Source organism: Artibeus jamaicensis, unplaced genomic scaffold, assembly GCF_021234435.1.
Source record: "Artibeus jamaicensis isolate MK-2021 breed Jamaican fruit bat unplaced genomic scaffold, CSHL_Jam_final scaffold_474, whole genome shotgun sequence".
Classification (NCBI taxonomy): domain Eukaryota; kingdom Metazoa; phylum Chordata; class Mammalia; order Chiroptera; family Phyllostomidae; genus Artibeus; species Artibeus jamaicensis.
In genome coordinates, this window is record NW_026522046.1 from 27,078,595 (window position 1) to 27,096,899 (window position 18,305).

At 37.7% G+C, this 18,305-nt stretch overlaps 1 protein-coding gene across 2 annotated transcripts in view; it reads right to left on the minus strand.

The window, feature by feature from the left end:
• The window catches only part of LEKR1 (leucine, glutamate and lysine rich 1), a 163,910-nt gene that overhangs the window by 57,664 nt on the left and 87,941 nt on the right, over positions 1-18,305 (minus strand). For both annotated transcript variants that reach the window (XM_037126349.2, XM_037126350.2), the window contains exons 7-9: positions 16,722-16,803; positions 1,365-1,442; positions 830-1,033 (exon numbers count right to left, since the gene is read on the minus strand). In XM_037126349.2, the coding sequence (XP_036982244.2) occupies positions 830-1,033; positions 1,365-1,442; positions 16,722-16,803 (364 nt within the window). The remainder of the gene's footprint in view (positions 1-829; positions 1,034-1,364; positions 1,443-16,721; positions 16,804-18,305) is intronic.

An 18,305-nucleotide genomic window follows, 5' to 3' on the forward strand; every position in this document is an offset into this window, starting at 1 on the left:
TGCTTTCTGTGCACAGAGAATAATGTACGACAAAAATTCTTGCCCTTAAGGAAATTGTGTTCTTCCAGAATTTAATAATTATATCAGTAAATGTAAATGGGATAACATCTTTTATTAGAGACTCCCAGATCTGATGAAAACCAATAGAACAAACCCCAAATTTGTGCTATATATCAAATAAGCATTTAAAGCAAAAGGACTTGGAAAGAATGAGCAAAGACAGGCCAGGCAAATGAAAACAGAAAGACAGAGAGTAGGGTTGAGATGCTAAATTCAGCTGAGATGCTAATTTAATGACAACTTTACAGCAAACATATCTAGGAAGACTGGGTAAATGTTCTTCTTAGTATCCTTGGTACTGCCTCAACATCAGGGCTATCTGTGCTTATGGAAAATCCTCAGGAAGAAGTGCTTACAAACAACAAAGAAAAGAAAAGAGAAACCAGTAAAAGGGAAAAGTGATATAAAAAGATTTTTCTCTATTAGAAAACAACAGACCACCAATTACTGGCCCTGGCAAAATTCAATCAAGTACCACACATGGCCTTTTTGAGTCTTCAGTAAAAATCGAACACCAGATGTAATGTGGGTTCCATCTCTACATTCATTCACTAACTGTATGACTTTAAGCAAGAAATGTAACCAATTTAAGCTTAGTTTGATGCTTATAAAGTGAGGTGGTAAGATGTAATAATCTTTTGGGTAAAATACATCTTTGATCCTGGGACTTCATCGTTATTAAAATATGTAGGGCTGTGATGTCTCAAATATACATGGAATTCTGACATGAGCATAAAACATTTTTTGGAGAAATTATTCTTGACTGCACCTGTCACGTTTCAGTGTTACAACCTCCTCCTTCATCTGACTCAAAAGAGTTTGGGTTATCTCCAGTTCATTTTCTGCAAGGTTGAGTCTCCTTTTTATGTCTTCTTCTTGCCTTTCTTTTGTGGTCAGTTCTTCCTGTAAAGTTTTATGCATTTGTTGACAAGCCACTAAAGAGTCTTCTTTTTCTTTAAGCAATCTGGTGTGCCTAAGAAGGAATAGAAAAAATTCCATTAATATGCATTAGATACTATATTTCATGTTTAGCAAAGGTATATGAAAATCCCATTTGAGATAACAGACTATAACTTATAAAAATTAAAAAGGCTAGAAAATGAATAGTTCTGTGATATTAAAATTTTCCCATCTAGGCAGAGGCAAAAATCAATAAATAGCTTCAACATATTATAAACTTGAATTAGGTAATGTATATGTAAATAATATAATAAGAAAAACTAAACACATTTTAAATAAAATATTGTTTAAAATATGGTTTCAAGTATTAAAAACTATTCATTAGAAAGTTTGCAAATATATACCTTGACTCAGAAATAATGGATTCAAACTTCAGTTTTCTGAGTTTTCTCTGGCAGTCATCAGCTTCATTAGACTTATTCCTAAAAATAATACAGAAGTGGTTCAAATAATTTATTTCAAAATAGTGAAAGTATAACTGTTTTCCTTTTTTAAACATGTTTTTTCTTTATTACTTTTCTTATATTCATATTCTATTTGTGGTTTTATATGCAGATTTCCTTGAAATTACAAATATATAGTCAAAGGATTTTTCTTTGCCAAAAGAAATCTGTTAGTCTGACTATAGGTGTTTTTCTTTATCATTACTTTATTTAGAAACAATTTTTTATCATATTCATCTACTTTTATAATGGCCAAGTAAGCTCTTATCAGACTGATCTTCAATCAAATGTAAAGTCTAAACTCTGGATAACATTTCTGAAATACAGAAAACCCCCTATGTGAAGGTACTGGAAAAGTGACCAAAAGCATGCAGATTCTGGAGGGAAGTCCACACTTGTACTGAGGCGACAGCATGATACCAGGTTTTTGTTTGTTTGCTTAATGGTTTTACACTTATGGCAGGCTCCAGTCTGCACCACGTAGGGAATGCTAAAATTCTAGTAGCAAACTGGTTTCAAACTCAGTCATTATGGCCTGAAGAAACTAGAGGACAGTGTGTGGGGAAACCCCAGCTGCTGTAAAGTAAAGGGTGGACCCTGAAGAGGTGAGAGCCCGAGAAAGAGAGTCCTACATACTGCACATAAACTCTGCCCACGTGTTTGGCTGAGCTCGGAACTACATGAGCACAGGGCAGATCCCAATTAGCCCTCTGATATTGGAGCTTCTGCCCTAGAGATATACTGCAGTTTGAGGCCAAACAAATTGATTGTCTGCTTAAAGCAATACTACCCCCATAATTATTTGGAGAAATGTAACAGAATCCAGAATCTCCATTACATGAAATTCACAATGTCCAGAATAAGAATTATTCAACATAGAAGAAACAGAAAAGCATAACCCATTCTCAAAAAAAAAGTTAATAGAGACTGACTCTGAGATGAACTAAATATTGAAATTAGCAGCCAAGGATTGTTAAAGGAGCAATTATAATTCTGCTCATAGAATCTAATTAATGAAAAGATTTAAAAACCTTAGCAGAGAAATAGAAACTATTAAAAAGAACCAAATGGAAATTCTAAATCTGAAATAAACATTTGTCTTGATCTTATATACGTGGGTTTTGAAACAATACTCAAAAGGCGAATGTACAAAGAAAGACTAATATTCCAATAAAATATGATAAAATTATAAGATATAGAAAATTACATTAAAATACATAATATAATCAATTGCCATCAGGATAACACTCTTGTAACTACCATCCAGGTCAAAAAATAAATATTCACTGTTACCCTAGAAGCTTCATGTTCATGCCTCCAGCACAGCAAAGTCCCTTCACCCTAAAACAAAATTCTCTTCTATTTTATGGTAGTCACTTTGATTTTCTTTGGAGTTTTATGACCCAAGTTTTATCTCTGAACACTCTATTTTAGTCTACCATTTTTTTAAGAAAAAAATGCCTTTATAAAATGTTATTTCCTTTTTCTCATTTTTGTAAAATGGTTTTATTAAGGCATTGTGTTGACATACAATGAACTGCATACAATTTGATAGGTTGGAACAAAACCCAACTAATGAAACCATCACCGAAATCAAGTATCCGAGGAGTATACTTAGAGCACTGACCCTGGTCTCTAATACAGTTCCCCACTCAAGGGAAGCAGGACTACTCAGAGAGATGGCTCACCCCAAGGGTGGGGCAGAGTAGGTGTATCTGAAACATCTTATGCCAGAAAGGAAGAAAGTGTTTATAAAAGATGATGGTATCATGTTCTGATGTCACATGAGCCAGATTGAAGGGACTCACTAGCTAAGTCTAGGACAACCTGTGTACCAAAATAATTAAGTACAGTAATAAATTACAAACCCTTGAAAAAATAGAAATTCATGAGTCCATACCAATAATATATTTTTTTTAAACGGGAAGAAGGAAAGCTCTTGCTTACACTAAATTGCTGAGGGCTGACTAATAAGTGGGGAGGGAGGGCTGGAGTTGGGAAATCATCACTTAGCAACCTCTATAGTAGAGATTGGAAAAAGCAAAAATCATGAATGGTTACTATAGCTAGGTATAAATTTTGATGAGAAGCAGAGTATTTGGAAGTGTTTTCAAGTAACGTATTAGGAAAGAAGGAATCAGGGAAAAATTGGCATGTTGTCAGTAAATTGGCCAAGGCTCTGCTCAGTCACATCACAAAGGAAAGAATACAAAGAGCCAAATATACAGGGATATAATTTTTAGCAATTCAACTAGTAACCTTTTTTCTTTTTTAGTTGTAATACCTAGTATTGGCTAGGAGATATGGGTATTTCCAATTGCTGATGAGTTTGAAAATCAATATAATCTTACTGCAGAACAATGAATAATTATGCATTAAAAACCTTAAAAATATGCAAGTTTGGTTCTAGCAAAAACCCTAAAGATATAATTATGTGTGAGTAGAAAGATTTATCTCTATAAATTTTTATTTTATTTTTTTAAGATAAAAAAATTACTGTTCAAGTCATTTTCTGTCTTTTACTCCCATCCCAGCCCACCCTCCCAGTGCTCCCCACCTCCCTCCCATTTCCACTCCCCTCAGTTGTTGTCCATGTGTCCTTTATACTAGTTCCTGTAAATCCTCCCCCTTTTCCCCTGAAATTCCCTCCCCTCTGGTTCCTGTCCCTGTTCTCTATTTCAGCGTCTTTGTTTTTATTTTGCTTGCTCGTTTGTTTTGTTGTTTAGCTTCCTGTTAAAGGTAAGATCATATGGTATTTGTCTTTCAACACCTGGCTTATTTCACTCAGCATAATGCTTTCCAGTTCCATCCATGCTGTTGCAAAGGGTAGTAGCTCCTTCTTTCTCTCTGCTGCATAGAATTCCATTGTGTATATGTACCATAGTTTTTTGATCCATTCATTTACTGATGGGCACCTAGATTGCTTCCAGCTCTTGGCTATTGTAAATTGTGCTGCTATGAACATTGGGGTGCATAGGTTCTTTTGGACTAGTGTTCCAGGGTTCTTAGGATATAATTTTTTAGAACTTAGCTTCCCTTTTATTTTTATTGTTTTCATGGCAGTAAACGATAATGACATAGTTTTCCAAAGCAAATGCACCCTCAATTTTAAAAGATTCATTTTATTTATTTTTATTTTTTACCTTTATTGATTTTTTCCATTACCATTTAGCTCCCTCATAGCCCTCGATTCCCCAGCAATCACCACACTGCTGTCCACGTCCACAATTCCTTTCCCCTTTTCCCTCAGTTCCTCTACTCCCTAACCACCCCCACTAGCTACAACGTATTTTACTTATAAAAATAAAAAAATTGGAAATTCTATAGAAACAAAGGATTAGTAAACAAGTTATGGTTTATCCATAGATTGAAAGGCCATATAGCCATTAAATAATAATAAGTGTATCAGGTAATGATTGGGAAGAGATCACTGAGTAAAGATCATAGATCACTAGGTAAAAATGTTTAAAAATTACATTATTTATAAAAATGAACTATAAGGATAGATTGTAATGTAATAACAACAATGTCTTTTTAAATACATTCCTGTATTTTCCAAGTTCCATACATTTGCTTTGGAATCAGACAGGAATGTTACTTTAAAGAGTGCTTTGAGATTCAGCAGCCCCAGCACCACATTCAGGTTGTGTTCAGGCTCACGCACACACTTTACCAAATCTAGAGGCAGGGGCGGAAGGAACCCTTTAGTAGTTCCTTTAGTAACTATGTGGACAATTAATCTGGGCTGCATTTTTTTAAAAATCCTGCTCCCTGGTGATTCTATCATCCCAAGAACTCCCCTAACCACAGCCAACTCCCGCCCCCACTTCAGTTAAGCCACTCTTTCTATGGTCTACCCTTCGCCACTCAATTGTGATCTTCACCTTCATTAGGATGGGAGAAATTGGAAGCAATAGAAAGAATGCCTATGTCTCTTTAAACACCGCATTCCTTCTTTTACTCCCAGCAAACAGTGCTAATCCTTTCTCTTCAACTGCTAAGCCCTCAGAAAGGCCCCTGGTGTTCCTGCCAATCAAAGCAAAAGAAATCAGATGAAATAATTAGATATTTTCCCCTAATTTGAAAGGCAAGGGTCAATACCATTCCACTCCTTTATATGAAATAGCCATTCTCAAACCGCCTCCTTGATATTTCTACTTTGCTGACCAAAGGCATCTCAAATTTAACAGATCAAAAGCATTTTTTATTTCCTTCACTCACATATCCATTTCTCTTACAGATTTTCTCACTTCAGTAAAAGGCACCAATACAGTAATGATACTAAAAGGTAACACCTTACATATCTAAGCAAACCTCAAAGCAGCCCGTATTCCCTTTTCCAACTTGAGAAAACAGACCAGAGAGGTAAGTAACGTGCCCAAGGTGACATGACTACTACTAACGAGTAGCCCTGGGATTTGAAACCCAGCAGTAGAGTCGGAAGCCTAGGCTCTTAGCCACTATCCGGCCTCCAGCTCTCTGTCCTGATGCTGTCAAATTCCAAATGCCACCCTCTATTCTCTCCTTCCCTTTCCAGTTCCCTTCTCCACTGTCACATCTGCTCCATCAGTAAATCTTGTCAGATTGGCCTCTGATGTAATATTTCTCTTTGTCTCCACACTACAGCCTTGCACTGAACCAGTCAGTCCCCACTTTAATGAACGCTCAGCTTCCCACCCAGCCTCCCCGATCGCTTTTGTACTCCCACTGCATTTCATTCTGCAGGTAGCAGCCATGCTGACCGTTTAAAACAAATCCGATCAGTTCGCTCTAAGATCCTCCGATAGTTTCCCACTGTCCTCTAAATAAATCCAAACTACTCACTAGGCTCTGGACATACTGGTGTATTGATTTCTTACTGCTGCTGCAACAAATTACTACAGATTAGTAGTTTAAAATGACACAAGTGTACTATCTTACAGTTCAGAGGTCAGAAGTCCTAAAACCAACATGTCACTGGGGATATGTTCCTTCTGTGGTCCCAAGGGGAGCATCTGTTGCCTTGCCTTTCTAGCTTCTAGAGACCATCTACATTCCCCGGCTTGTGGCTCCTTCTCTCAACAAATTATGTCACGCCAACCTCTGCTTCCACCCTCACATTTCCATTTGTGACTCTGACCCTCTTGCTTTCCTCTTATAAAAGCCTTTTCTTAAAAAACTTTTTATCTTCCTCCAAAGACATGCTAATTGATTTTAGAGAGAAAGGAAGGGAGGGAGAAAGAGAAACTCAATCGGTTGCTTGCATACTCACCCAGAACAGGAACCAAACCTGCAACCTAGACGTGTGTCCTGACAGAAAATCCTACCCACTGCCTCAGTCTGCAGGACACACCCAGTCCAGCCACACCAGCCAGGGTTGTGAGGACCTTTTTGATTACACTGGGCCAGCCCAACTAATTTAGGATAACCTCCGAATCTCAAAATCCTGAATTTAATCTTATGTACAAAGTTCTCTTTGTGTGTAAGGTAACATGCTCACAGATCCAGGGATTAAGTGATTAGTGTGTCTTTGGAAGCTATTAGTGTGTCTGCCACAACTGGCCTTCTTCATGTCTCTTGAATTTGTAAAACTCACTCCAAGAATTTAGGGCCTTTGATCTCTCTGCTTCCAGATGCTAGCGTTTTAGTATCACTGGCTCTTTTCTCTTCCTCAGATCTCAACTCAAAGAGGAGTTGAGTATCCCATCTGCTCAGGAATATTCCTCTATCAAAAGTATACCACTGCTCCCCATCACTCACATTCTATTATGCCTGTTTTACATTTTTTTTCAGCCCTGAACATTACCTGAAATTACCTAAACAACTCAGTTGGAGCTTGTCAATCTTGTTAGTCCAATACCTAGTGCCCGTACCCAACCGTGATGGCACATGGTCACTCAGTGAGCATTTTGTACTGAATGAATGAGTGAAGTGAACCCAGCCTGTTCAATCTAGGATCCTGTGAAAAGCAGGTCTATGCTCTGACACTGGAATGCCACCAGATCACCTACCTGCAAGGCAAAAAATTCTCATGAATGACCAGAGAGATAAGAGGAAAATTAGAACTTTATAGCTCAAACAGCAGTAATAAGACAGGTCCAAGAACAGACTGGTGAACTGTGTCAGACGTCAGACAACAGCTTTACTAATCAGTAATTTACGAAGGTCATAAACTGATCATTGCTCGTATTACTGGTTAAATGAGAGGGGTGGGGCTGCAAATAAAGTTAATGGTAAGTAGATTAAAAAGGTCCCTAAATTAGAAAATACACTGTGTGTAACCACTCCAGACATATTCACTAGTAATTGAGAAATTACAAATCATTTTATGTGAATTCTGTTCTTTTTATCACAAACGTAAAAGTAAGTGCCTTCACAATGTAAGCTGCTTAAGCAATGAGTAAGTAAACAGAGTCAAGCAAAAGCCTCTCTACACCCCACCTGCACTCGAGGAGGGGACTGTTCTAATCCTACTACCACTTATTCAGTGCATTCAAATTCGGGTGTGTGTGCATTCACACAGATTTTCAACATGGATGGAATCATTTTTCTAATCTTATTTTTAATCTCTCACAACAGAGTATTCTTTAATGGTTACAAGCCTGGAATACATTGGAGGATATCTTAATTTTTAAAATTTAGCTTAATATCTCTGTTTGCTATTTAATAATTTTCTTGGGTGTCACATCTTTCCTGTGTGAGTTCACAGCCATTGTGTTTTCGGGGGACAGGTGGTGGGAGGGAGGTTTTTCCTCAACCTGTGGTTGGGTGTCCATCTTCAGCCTTAAGATCCTCCATTTCCTCGTCTGCTTTGCTGTTTGTCATCTTTGCCCCAAGTTGTTTTTGGACGTTGTGATTAAGGGTCAGGTTGCAGTGGGGGCACTAAAGGTCTGTCTCCGGATGTGGGTCCCGCAGCCTGTCCCGGGATCAGTAGCTGCCAGGCTTCCCAGCTCCAGTCCCCACACTCATTGCTGTATTCTGCACACAGATGACTCACAAATGCTGCTTGGCACTGGCACAGGGCCTTCTGGTCAGATGGCAGTTGGTGAGGGGCCCATGGCTTCAATGTTCCAGATATGATTCCTCAGAGTGGGCTTCATGGACCACCTGAATCAGAATCAAGCGCAGAGTGCATAAGAAATGCAAACCGCTCAGAGTCATCCCAGATCCAAACATAAAATCAGAGTGTCTGTGGGAACGGAGCGCAGAAACTGACCCTGGGAGTGGGTCGGTAGGGAAGGTCATGGTCGTACTGGAATGTACAGTTTCAATACACTCCACAGAATCCTTCTGCAGACAGGAGTTTGAGAGACACTGCGCTGATGATTCTCCAGATCCTCCTCCCTGCTCTTTGTGTTCACCGATTCCACATGAGGTCCCAGCACACGACTGTTTTCCTCGGCTTTGTTCCTCCACAGAGTTGACCTTTCTATAATCCTATGTGCTCTCTCAGGAATTCCTAAACATTTCTCACCATCTATAGTGGTCTTTCTTATTAGTCTTATTTGTCTATGTTTATCCTGATAGATACACACAAATATATATATTTATATATACATAAATATATGTGTAAATATATAAACACCTGTGTATGTGTATTTATATTTTATATATTTATACATAAATATATACTTATCTGTTTATCCTGATATATAACAAATATATATGTATATATGTAAATACATATATTTATATATAAATATAAATGTCATAAATATAAGTGTCATAATATCACAACAACCCAAAACTTATGGGATACAGCCAAGGCAGTCCTGAGAGGGAAGTTTATAGCAATACAGGCCTACCTTAAGAAAACAGAAACATTTCAAACAAATGAACTTACCCTACGCCTGCAAGAACTCGAGGAACAACAACAAAAACAGCCCAAAGCAAGTAGAAGGAAGGAAATAACTAAGATCAGAGCAGAACTAAATGACATAGAGACTAAAAGTACAATTCTAAAGATCAATGAATCCAGGAGTTGGTTCTTTGAAAAAATAAACAAAATAGACAAGCCTTTAAGTAGGCTCATCAAGAAAAGAAGGGAACGGACACAAATAAACACAATCAGAAATGAAAGAGGAGAGATTACAACTGATACCACAGAAATAGAGAGGATTGTAAGAAATTACTATGAAGAACTGTATGCCAAGAAATTTGAGAACCTAGGGGAAATGGACACATTTCTAGAAAAATATAATCTCCCAAAACTCAATGAAAAAGAAGTAGAACACCTGAATAGTCCAATAACAGCAAAAGAAATTGAAGCAGTAATCAAAAAACTCCCATCACACAAAAGCCCTGGACCAGATGGATTCACAGGAGAATTCTACAAAGCATTTAAGGAAGACCTAACCCCCATTCTTCACAGACTATTCCAAAAAATACAAAAGGACGGAAAACTCCCTAACTCCTTTTATGAAGCCAGCATCATCCTAATTCCAAAACCAGATAGAGATACAACAAAGAAAGAAAACTACAGGCCAATATCGCTGATGAACATAGACGCTAAAATCCTCAACAAAATATTAGCAAATCGCATCCAACAATATATCCAAAAGATTATACACCCTGACCAAGTGGGATTCATCCCAGGGATGCAAGGATGGTTCAACATTCGCAAAACAGTAAATGTAATTCATCACATAAACAAAAGCAAAGACAAAAACCACATGATCATATCAATAGACGCAGAAAAAGCTTTCGATAAGGTACAACACCCATTTATGATAAAAACACTCAGCAAAATGGGAATAGAGGGAACATTCCTCAATATAATAAAGGCCATTTATGAGAAACCTACAGCCAATATCATACTCAATGGACAAAAACTAAAAAGCTTTTCCACTAAGATCAGGAACAAGACAAGGATGTCCACTTTCACCACTCCTATTCAATATAGTATTAGAAGTTTTGGCCACAGCGATCAGGCAGGAAAAGGAAATAAAAGGCATCCAAATAGGAAAGGAGGAAACAAAATTGTCACTGTTTGCAGATGACATGATAGTGTACATGGAAAATCCTATAGACTCTACCCAAAAAACTGCTCAAACTAATTAATGAGTTTGGCAAAACAGCAGGATACAAAGTCAATATCCAGAAATCAAAGGCATTTTTGTATACAAACAATGAATCAGCAGAAGCAGAAATCAAGGAAAAAATCCCATTCGATATAGCAAAAAGAAAAATAAAATATCTGGGAATAAACCTAACCAAAGAGGTAAAAGACCTGTATGCAGAAAACTACACAGCACTGAAGAACGAAATCAAGGAAGACACAAACAAATGGAAACATATACCTTGTTCATGGATTGGAAGAATTAACATCATCAAAATGTCCATACTACCCAAAGCAATATACAGATTCAATGCAATACCTATTAAAGTACCAATGGCGTATTTCACAGACATAGAACAAACATTTCAAAAATTTATATGCAGCTGCTCTTTTGAGAAAGAAGAACAAAGTAGGAGGGATCACAATACCGGATATCAAACTGTATTACAAGGCCACTGTAATCAAAACAGCCTGGTACTGGCATAAAAACAGGCACATAGACCAATGGAACAGAACAGAGAGCCCAGAAATCAACCCAACCCTCTACAGTCAATTAATATTCGACAAAGGGGGCAGTAACATAAAATGGAGTAAAGATAGCCTCTTCAGCAAATGGTGTTGGGAGAACTGGACAGCTACGTGCAAAAAAATGAAACTTGAGCACCAACTTACACCATACACCAAAATAAATTCAAGGTGGATAAAAGACTTAAATATAAGCCATGACACCATTAAAGTCCTAGAGGAGAACATTGGCAAGAAAATCTCAGATATTCCACGCAGCAACATTTTTACTGATATGTCCCCTAGAGCAAGGAATATAAAGGAAAGAATAAACAAATGGGATCTCATCAAAATAAAAAGCTTCTGCATGGCTAAAGAAAACAGTATTAAATTAAAAAGACAACCAACTGTATGGGAAAACATATTTGCCAATGATACCTCAGACAAAGGTTTAACCTCCAAAATATACAAAGAACTTACACGACTCCACTCTAAGAAGACACCCAACCCAATTAAAAAATGGGAAAAGGACTTGAACAAACACTTCTCCAAGGAGGACATACAGAACATTCAGAGACACATGAAGAGATGCTCAATATCGTTAGCTATCAGAGAGATGCAAATTAAAACCACAATGAGATACCACTTTACACCAGTCAGGATGGCTATCATAAACAAAGCAACAAACAACAAATGTTGGAGAGGTTGTGGGGAAAAGGGGTCCTTAGTTCACTGTTGTTGTGTTTGTAGATTAGGGAAGATCTATGAAGTAATGAAAAATATAAATGCTTACTTTATGACCTTTAAATATATATGTAAATAAGTATATATATTTACTTATATATAAATATATACTTACTTATATAAGTATAAAACTAAAATAAGTAAGTAAAATAAGTAAGTTATTTACTTATATAAGTGAATATATATTTATATATTTACATGTATATTTAAAGGTCATAAAGTTGCATTTTTAGAGCATCTATATTTTTCATTACTTCAGGGAGGTCTTCCCTAATCTAGATATTATAACACTTACAAATAAAATTTATAGGAAATTTCACCACCAACTTCTCAGAGCACCGCTAACATTCTGCCTCTTTGGCAAACACTACCGCTCACCTGCTGAGTGAGCACCACAGCTTCTTTCCTGGCCATTAGAGCCCTGTGAGCACCTGTTCTCAGGTGCTTAGTCTACCAGGAGTGTCCAACCTGCAGCCCGCGGGCCACATGCAGCCCAGGATGGCTGTGAATGAGGCCCAACACAAACTCATACATTCTCTTAAAATATAATGAGATATTTTTGTGATTATGTGTCACAATGCATTGACTGTGTGGCCCAAGACGACTCTTCTTCTTCCGGTGTGGTGCAGAGATGCCAAGAGTTTGGACACACCCAGCTAAAGTAATCGTGGTCGTCACCTTTCCTTTGCCAGTGATTCATCTAGAAGAGGGTGTAAAAAAGAAATGAAAAGATGGCCATTTGGTAGCTTTTGGGAAAATATTTTTCTCACTTCTAAGGAGACATCATACAAACAGGCCCATCCTGCCTCCAAGTTGGTTACAGTTGAATGTGGTGCCTGGAACTGCAGGTGCTTCGTGGTCACAAGGGACAAGCTGTGGGGCGAAGCCAGTGCCCCAGGGCGGCAGGAGGAAGACAGGATGCAGGGAGACGCTGCCGAGCTGCTGGACCGACTAACCTGAAACCACTCCACCACTGTCACCTTAGCCCACAGCATCCTGACTGATGAAATCTCTTTTCAAATACATAACAAGTTCTCCTAAACCTGGGAAGATATTTCCTCATAAACCTTAGGAAAAGAAAGAACCTCAAGGTCATCCATTTAAAAACTGCCTCTTTCCCTTAAGTAAAAATACATGAAGCATATCAAAACATTGAAAATCTTTAAACAACAAAAGAGCAATCTTAAATTGGATATGTGAAACCCATTCCCACCCCTATCCTTCAAAAAAGGTGAGAATGAAAAATTTAAATACACCCGATTTCATACACCTTTCAATTTCTCAAAGTTCAAAAGGTTTGTGTGTGTATGTGTGTGTGTATAAAATAATCTAACTTACTAACAAATTGTATATGAAATTTTGAGTGAATTATTTTAACTTCCAACTGAATTTATCATAAAACAATGGCTAAGTCACACATTTGGCTTTAATTTACAATAAAATAGTACATACACATTACTGGGGACCTCCTGAGCTCTGAGCGGCCCAAGCAGTCCTGGGCTCTAATCCTAAATGCCCCCCTGCTGCACTGAATGCCAGCAGAGAAGAGGGCAGAGAGATTGTGTAGAGATGGAAATGTGGCCAACAGCCAGCACAGAGAACGGTCTCCAGCAGTTGGGGTCATCTAAGTGGCTCTACCTTTGATAACTCAAATTTTCTAAAACTGGGTACTCTGCCTGTTTTCTCATTTTAAGAAGTTCTTACGTAGGCAGGGAGCACCAGTTTTACGAAGGGAAACAACAGCATCAGCATCTGTGCAGTTGTATAGTGATTTCCTCCAGGTGATTCATTTGCAGGACATTAGGGAGGTGGTCTATTTCTCCCTTCGACTCTCATCTCCTCTGACTCTTACTATTCCACAGCACTCATAAGTTATGTTAGAAATACAATGAACAGAAAATACCTAAAGCACGTGTGCATGTAAGTGGGTGGGTTCCTTGTATACAGAAAGAATTCTGCACACACTCACAAAATCAATTCCTGTCACAACCAGTGAGCTTTACTCCTTTTCCTCGGAATGCTTATTTCTGTGCTGTGCTTCTCTGCTAACTCGTCAGGGCCCTTCTCTATCCACTGAGTTTCAGCATGTTCACAAGTCCATTTTAGCTGGTAGGTACAACCAGCCCTACCTCCTTATTCCTAGACTGTTCCCTCCTCACTTTTTGAGCTCCACAAAGCCAAAGTCACCCAGTAGCGGTTGCCTGACTAGGATGCTTCCACATGAGGCACCTGCATGGCCAAAGCCCTTACCAATGTTGCTTTAGAGGGTGGGGAACAATGCTTATGTTCCTGGCGATCACTATCTCGTTTCTCTTTCTCATGTTTCTTCTCATGCAGAAAATTACTTCCTGGACCTAGTGAGTTAAGAACCTTCTGGTCCACTCAGTCCTTCAGACTTAGCTGCCATACCCAGAAACTGAACTACTGTACTTACTCCACTATTAACCACAAAATTATAAAGCATGAATATTTGGTTTTTCTTATTTTTCAAAAACAGATTATTTGCTACAAATAATCCAAGTATACATTAATTTGATAGGGCATTTTTTGGAATTTGTTCTGCCTGTGTTGTTAAGAGTTTTATTAATGGATGGAACTGGAGAGCATTATGCTAAGTGAAATAAGCCAGGTGGTGAAAGACAAATACCATATGATCTCATCTATAAGTGGAACCTAACCAATAGGACAAACATGTGAGCAAAATAGAAACAGAGACATGAAAATAAAGAACAAAAAGACAGTGACTAGAAGGGAGGGCAATAACAGGGGAAAGATGGGGAAGGCTCACATCAAGGAACATGTATAAAGGACACATGGACAAAGACGCTGGTGGGGGGAGGACTGAATGTGCAAGGTGGGGGTGGGTGGGGCAGGGAGAGTGATGGGGGAAAATGGGTACAACTGTAATTTGTCAACAATAAAATTTTTTTAATTAAATTAAGAAATAAATGGTAAAAGGCATAGGAGCTGACATATGGTAATAAAAGGTAAATAGCAAAAAAACGTATTAATGGGGATTCCACTAAATCTATATATTGCTTGGGGTAATATGAACATTTTAACTATGTTGACTCTTTCAACCCATGAACATGGAGTATCTTTTCATTTCATTGTGTCCTTTTCAATCTCTTAATAATGCTTTGTAGTTTCTGTATTGAGTTTATCCCTAGGTATTTTATTCTTTTTGTTGCAATTGCAAAAGAAATTTTTTTTTATCTATTTCTGACATTTCACTGTTAGTATATAGGAATGCAGTGGATTTTATACATTGATTTTTATATCCTGCAACTTTACTGTATTTGTTTATTGTTTCTAACAGATTTTGGGTGGCATCTTTAGGGTTTTTTATATAAAGAATCATGCCATCTGCAAAAAGTAACACTTTTACTTCTTTATTCCCAATTTGGATGCATTTTACTTCTTTCTTTTGCCTGATTGCTCCTGCTAGGACTTCCAGACCTATGTCGAATAATAGTGATGAAAGTGGACATCCCTGTCTTGTTCCTGACCTTAGGGAAATGCTTTAAGTTTTTTACCATTGAGTATATTAGCTGAGAGTTTGCATATATGGAGTTTATTATATTGAGGTACTTTCCTTCTAAACCCATTTTATTGAATGTTTTAACACATTGTTCTTAGAAGTTGTCCATGGTCAACACAATATTTGGTTGCTAAGCATTCCAAATATTTGTATTTCTTGTGAGATTCATCCTTTTAAAATATAGGAACTGAAAACCAGATCTACCAGATTATATACCACAATGTAAAAAAGCTTACTTACTTTTAAAAGACTATATAAATCTATTTTAGAGTTATAATTACAAATTTGCTATATTTATACTGTAAAGTAATTTTTGAAATTTCTGAAATTCATTTTTCCGAAGACTTTTTTATTTATTGAACTTGTCGGGGTGATGTTGGTTAGTAAAATTACATAGGTTTCAGGTGTACAGTTCTATAATACATCATCTGTATACTGCACTGTGTGTTCACCACCCCAAGTCTCCTTCCATCACCATTTATCCGCCCTTTACCCTCTTCTACCTCTTCCCACCCCTACTTCCCCTCTGGTAATTACCATACTATTTCTATGAGTTCTTTGTCTCTGTTTTTGTTTCCTTGCTTTACCATTTCATCTTTTTCACCAAGTTCCCCAACCCTCTCCCCCTTGACAACTGCCAGTCTGTTCTCTGTGTCTATGAGTCTGTTTCTATTTTGTTCATTTATTTTGTTCACCAGATGCCGCATATGTATGAAATCATATGATATTTGTCTTTCTCTGACTGGCTTATTTCACTTAGCACAATGCTCTCCAAGTCCATTCGTGATGTTGTAAAAGGTAAGATTTCCTTCTGTTTTACAGCTGCATAGTATTCCATGGTGTAAATGTACCACCGCTTCTTTACCCACTCGTCTACAGCTGGGCACGTTGGTCTGCCTCCAAATCTTGGCTGTTGTAAACAACACTGCAGTGAACACAGGGGTGCCTGTATTCTTTCATTTTTAAAAGGAAGAGTACTCTGCATGTTTTGCAGGGAATTTTCTTATCATTTGTTTGTCAGTATTTCATTTATTACTTACATAAAACATCAGTACTCCAGCATTTCAAAACTTTTCAACTATCTTTCTGAACCTGAAATTGATCACTTTAAGAACCAGCTCAATGTTGTCTATTCTGGGCAGACAACATAGACAATCATTAAGAGAAAAAGTTCAGAGACTATTTCACATTAAATTACTAATTTGAACAGCCAGGGGAAGTTTTAATACATGGATAGGTAAATTTCTTACTGAGCAAAAGAAACATTTCATGCCTCTAAAAATATTTGCAGGTCCTTCAGTATACAGTCTAGGCCAGGAAAAAAGCAGCAGTGGACCGTGCCCACACAGCTGTGTCGCTGCCAGAGGAGTCACTGAGAGCACGCCAGGGGTCTTTCTAAATTCCTACAGGTGGTTAATGTTCACCATCTTACTTGAGCTTTTCTTTACAGGTGTCCAGCTGGGTCACTGCCTTCTGAAGTTTTAGCCCAAGTGCCTCTACTTGAGATTGTAAATCTGAAATGATACAATATATTCATCTGATTAGGAAATTTGAAGTGCCCAGATAGTTACAGAGTATAAACCACATTGTTCTAGAACTGCCACTGCTTAGCTCCCGAGGAATACTGCAGATGTTTACTCCTCTTTGCCTGGATGATCACACACAGCTTGTCCTACTATGAAACCCCATGGAACTAATAGGTTTGGACAGATCCAACTTATTAGCTTCTTTTCACCCTTAACGTCATGCTAATTTTCAAACAGCTAATAGGCTAAGTTTTTCTAATGTTTCCAGAGGAAGTTTATGTAGCTAACACACATATGATTATGTGGTTCACTTGTGAAACACTTGACTGCCTAAGCTATCTCTTGGGGCCTAGAACTGAAAAGCATCACTGAGGTCTCCTGGTAGAAGTGAAATAGACAAACCATGTGCAAGGCTCCAGGTAAAGAATTTATTAACTCTGGGTAGCATCTAATAGACTTTCAAAGCCAAGAAAATGCAAGCAAGAAACGGCTTCCACAGAGTCTTTACGGTGGGATTCAAACAGTGTTTAAGGAAGATTATTCAAACAGCCATGTCTACCATGTGTTGATGCAGAACTGAAAGCAACGCAGAAAGAACAAACGCTTGAGTTATCTGAGTCCTGCCATTAGCCTGTGTGTGGAAACTGTGGTCCGAACCCCAGCCCAGTGACAGCGCTTCTTGGCACTCTTCTGGGGAATAAGGTGAAAAGAAACACTTAAACAGAGGGACTGGCTAACTGGTTTCTGCAAAAAAAAAATTAAAACACTAGAATTATAAATTCCTGTTACATCTTTCAGATGCTTTCATGACATATTTTTAATAATAAACTTTAAAATCTTTATGCATGCATACAAATACAACACACACACACATAATCACACACACATATATATGCTATTCACTCTACCTTCTTAACTTTGTTTTATGAAGGAGGGCCATCTTCTTAAATCAGAACATAAATTCACTCTGAACAAATGTTTTAATTAGAATGTATCAGATAGTGGCAGACATTTTATGTGTATCCAGTACTTTCACAGACATTATTTAATTTTATCCCTGAAACTGCCTTATAAGTGCTAATAGTCCCATTTTTCTGATGAGGAAAACATAAGGCCCTCTCCAAGTCTTCTGCCCGGTATCTCATAATGAGTAACTGTATTATCCTGCAGGCAAAAGGATTTTAAACTCTCCTGAAGCAATAAATTTGAGAGGATGGCCCCCTGAAATAAGATGAGTGGATAGAAAAGCTGTGGTACGTTTAGAAAGTGGAGTGCAATGCAGCAGTTAAAAAAAAAAAAGAGAACCTCTTACATTTTGCAACAGCATGGATGGACCTGGAGAAAATTAAGCCAGTTAGTGATAAACAGATCTCATATGATTCCACTTATATGTGGGTCTAATGAACACAATAAACTAATGCACAAAATAGTAACAGACACTTAGATACATAAAACAGACTGATAGATGGCAGAAAGGGTAAGGGGGAATG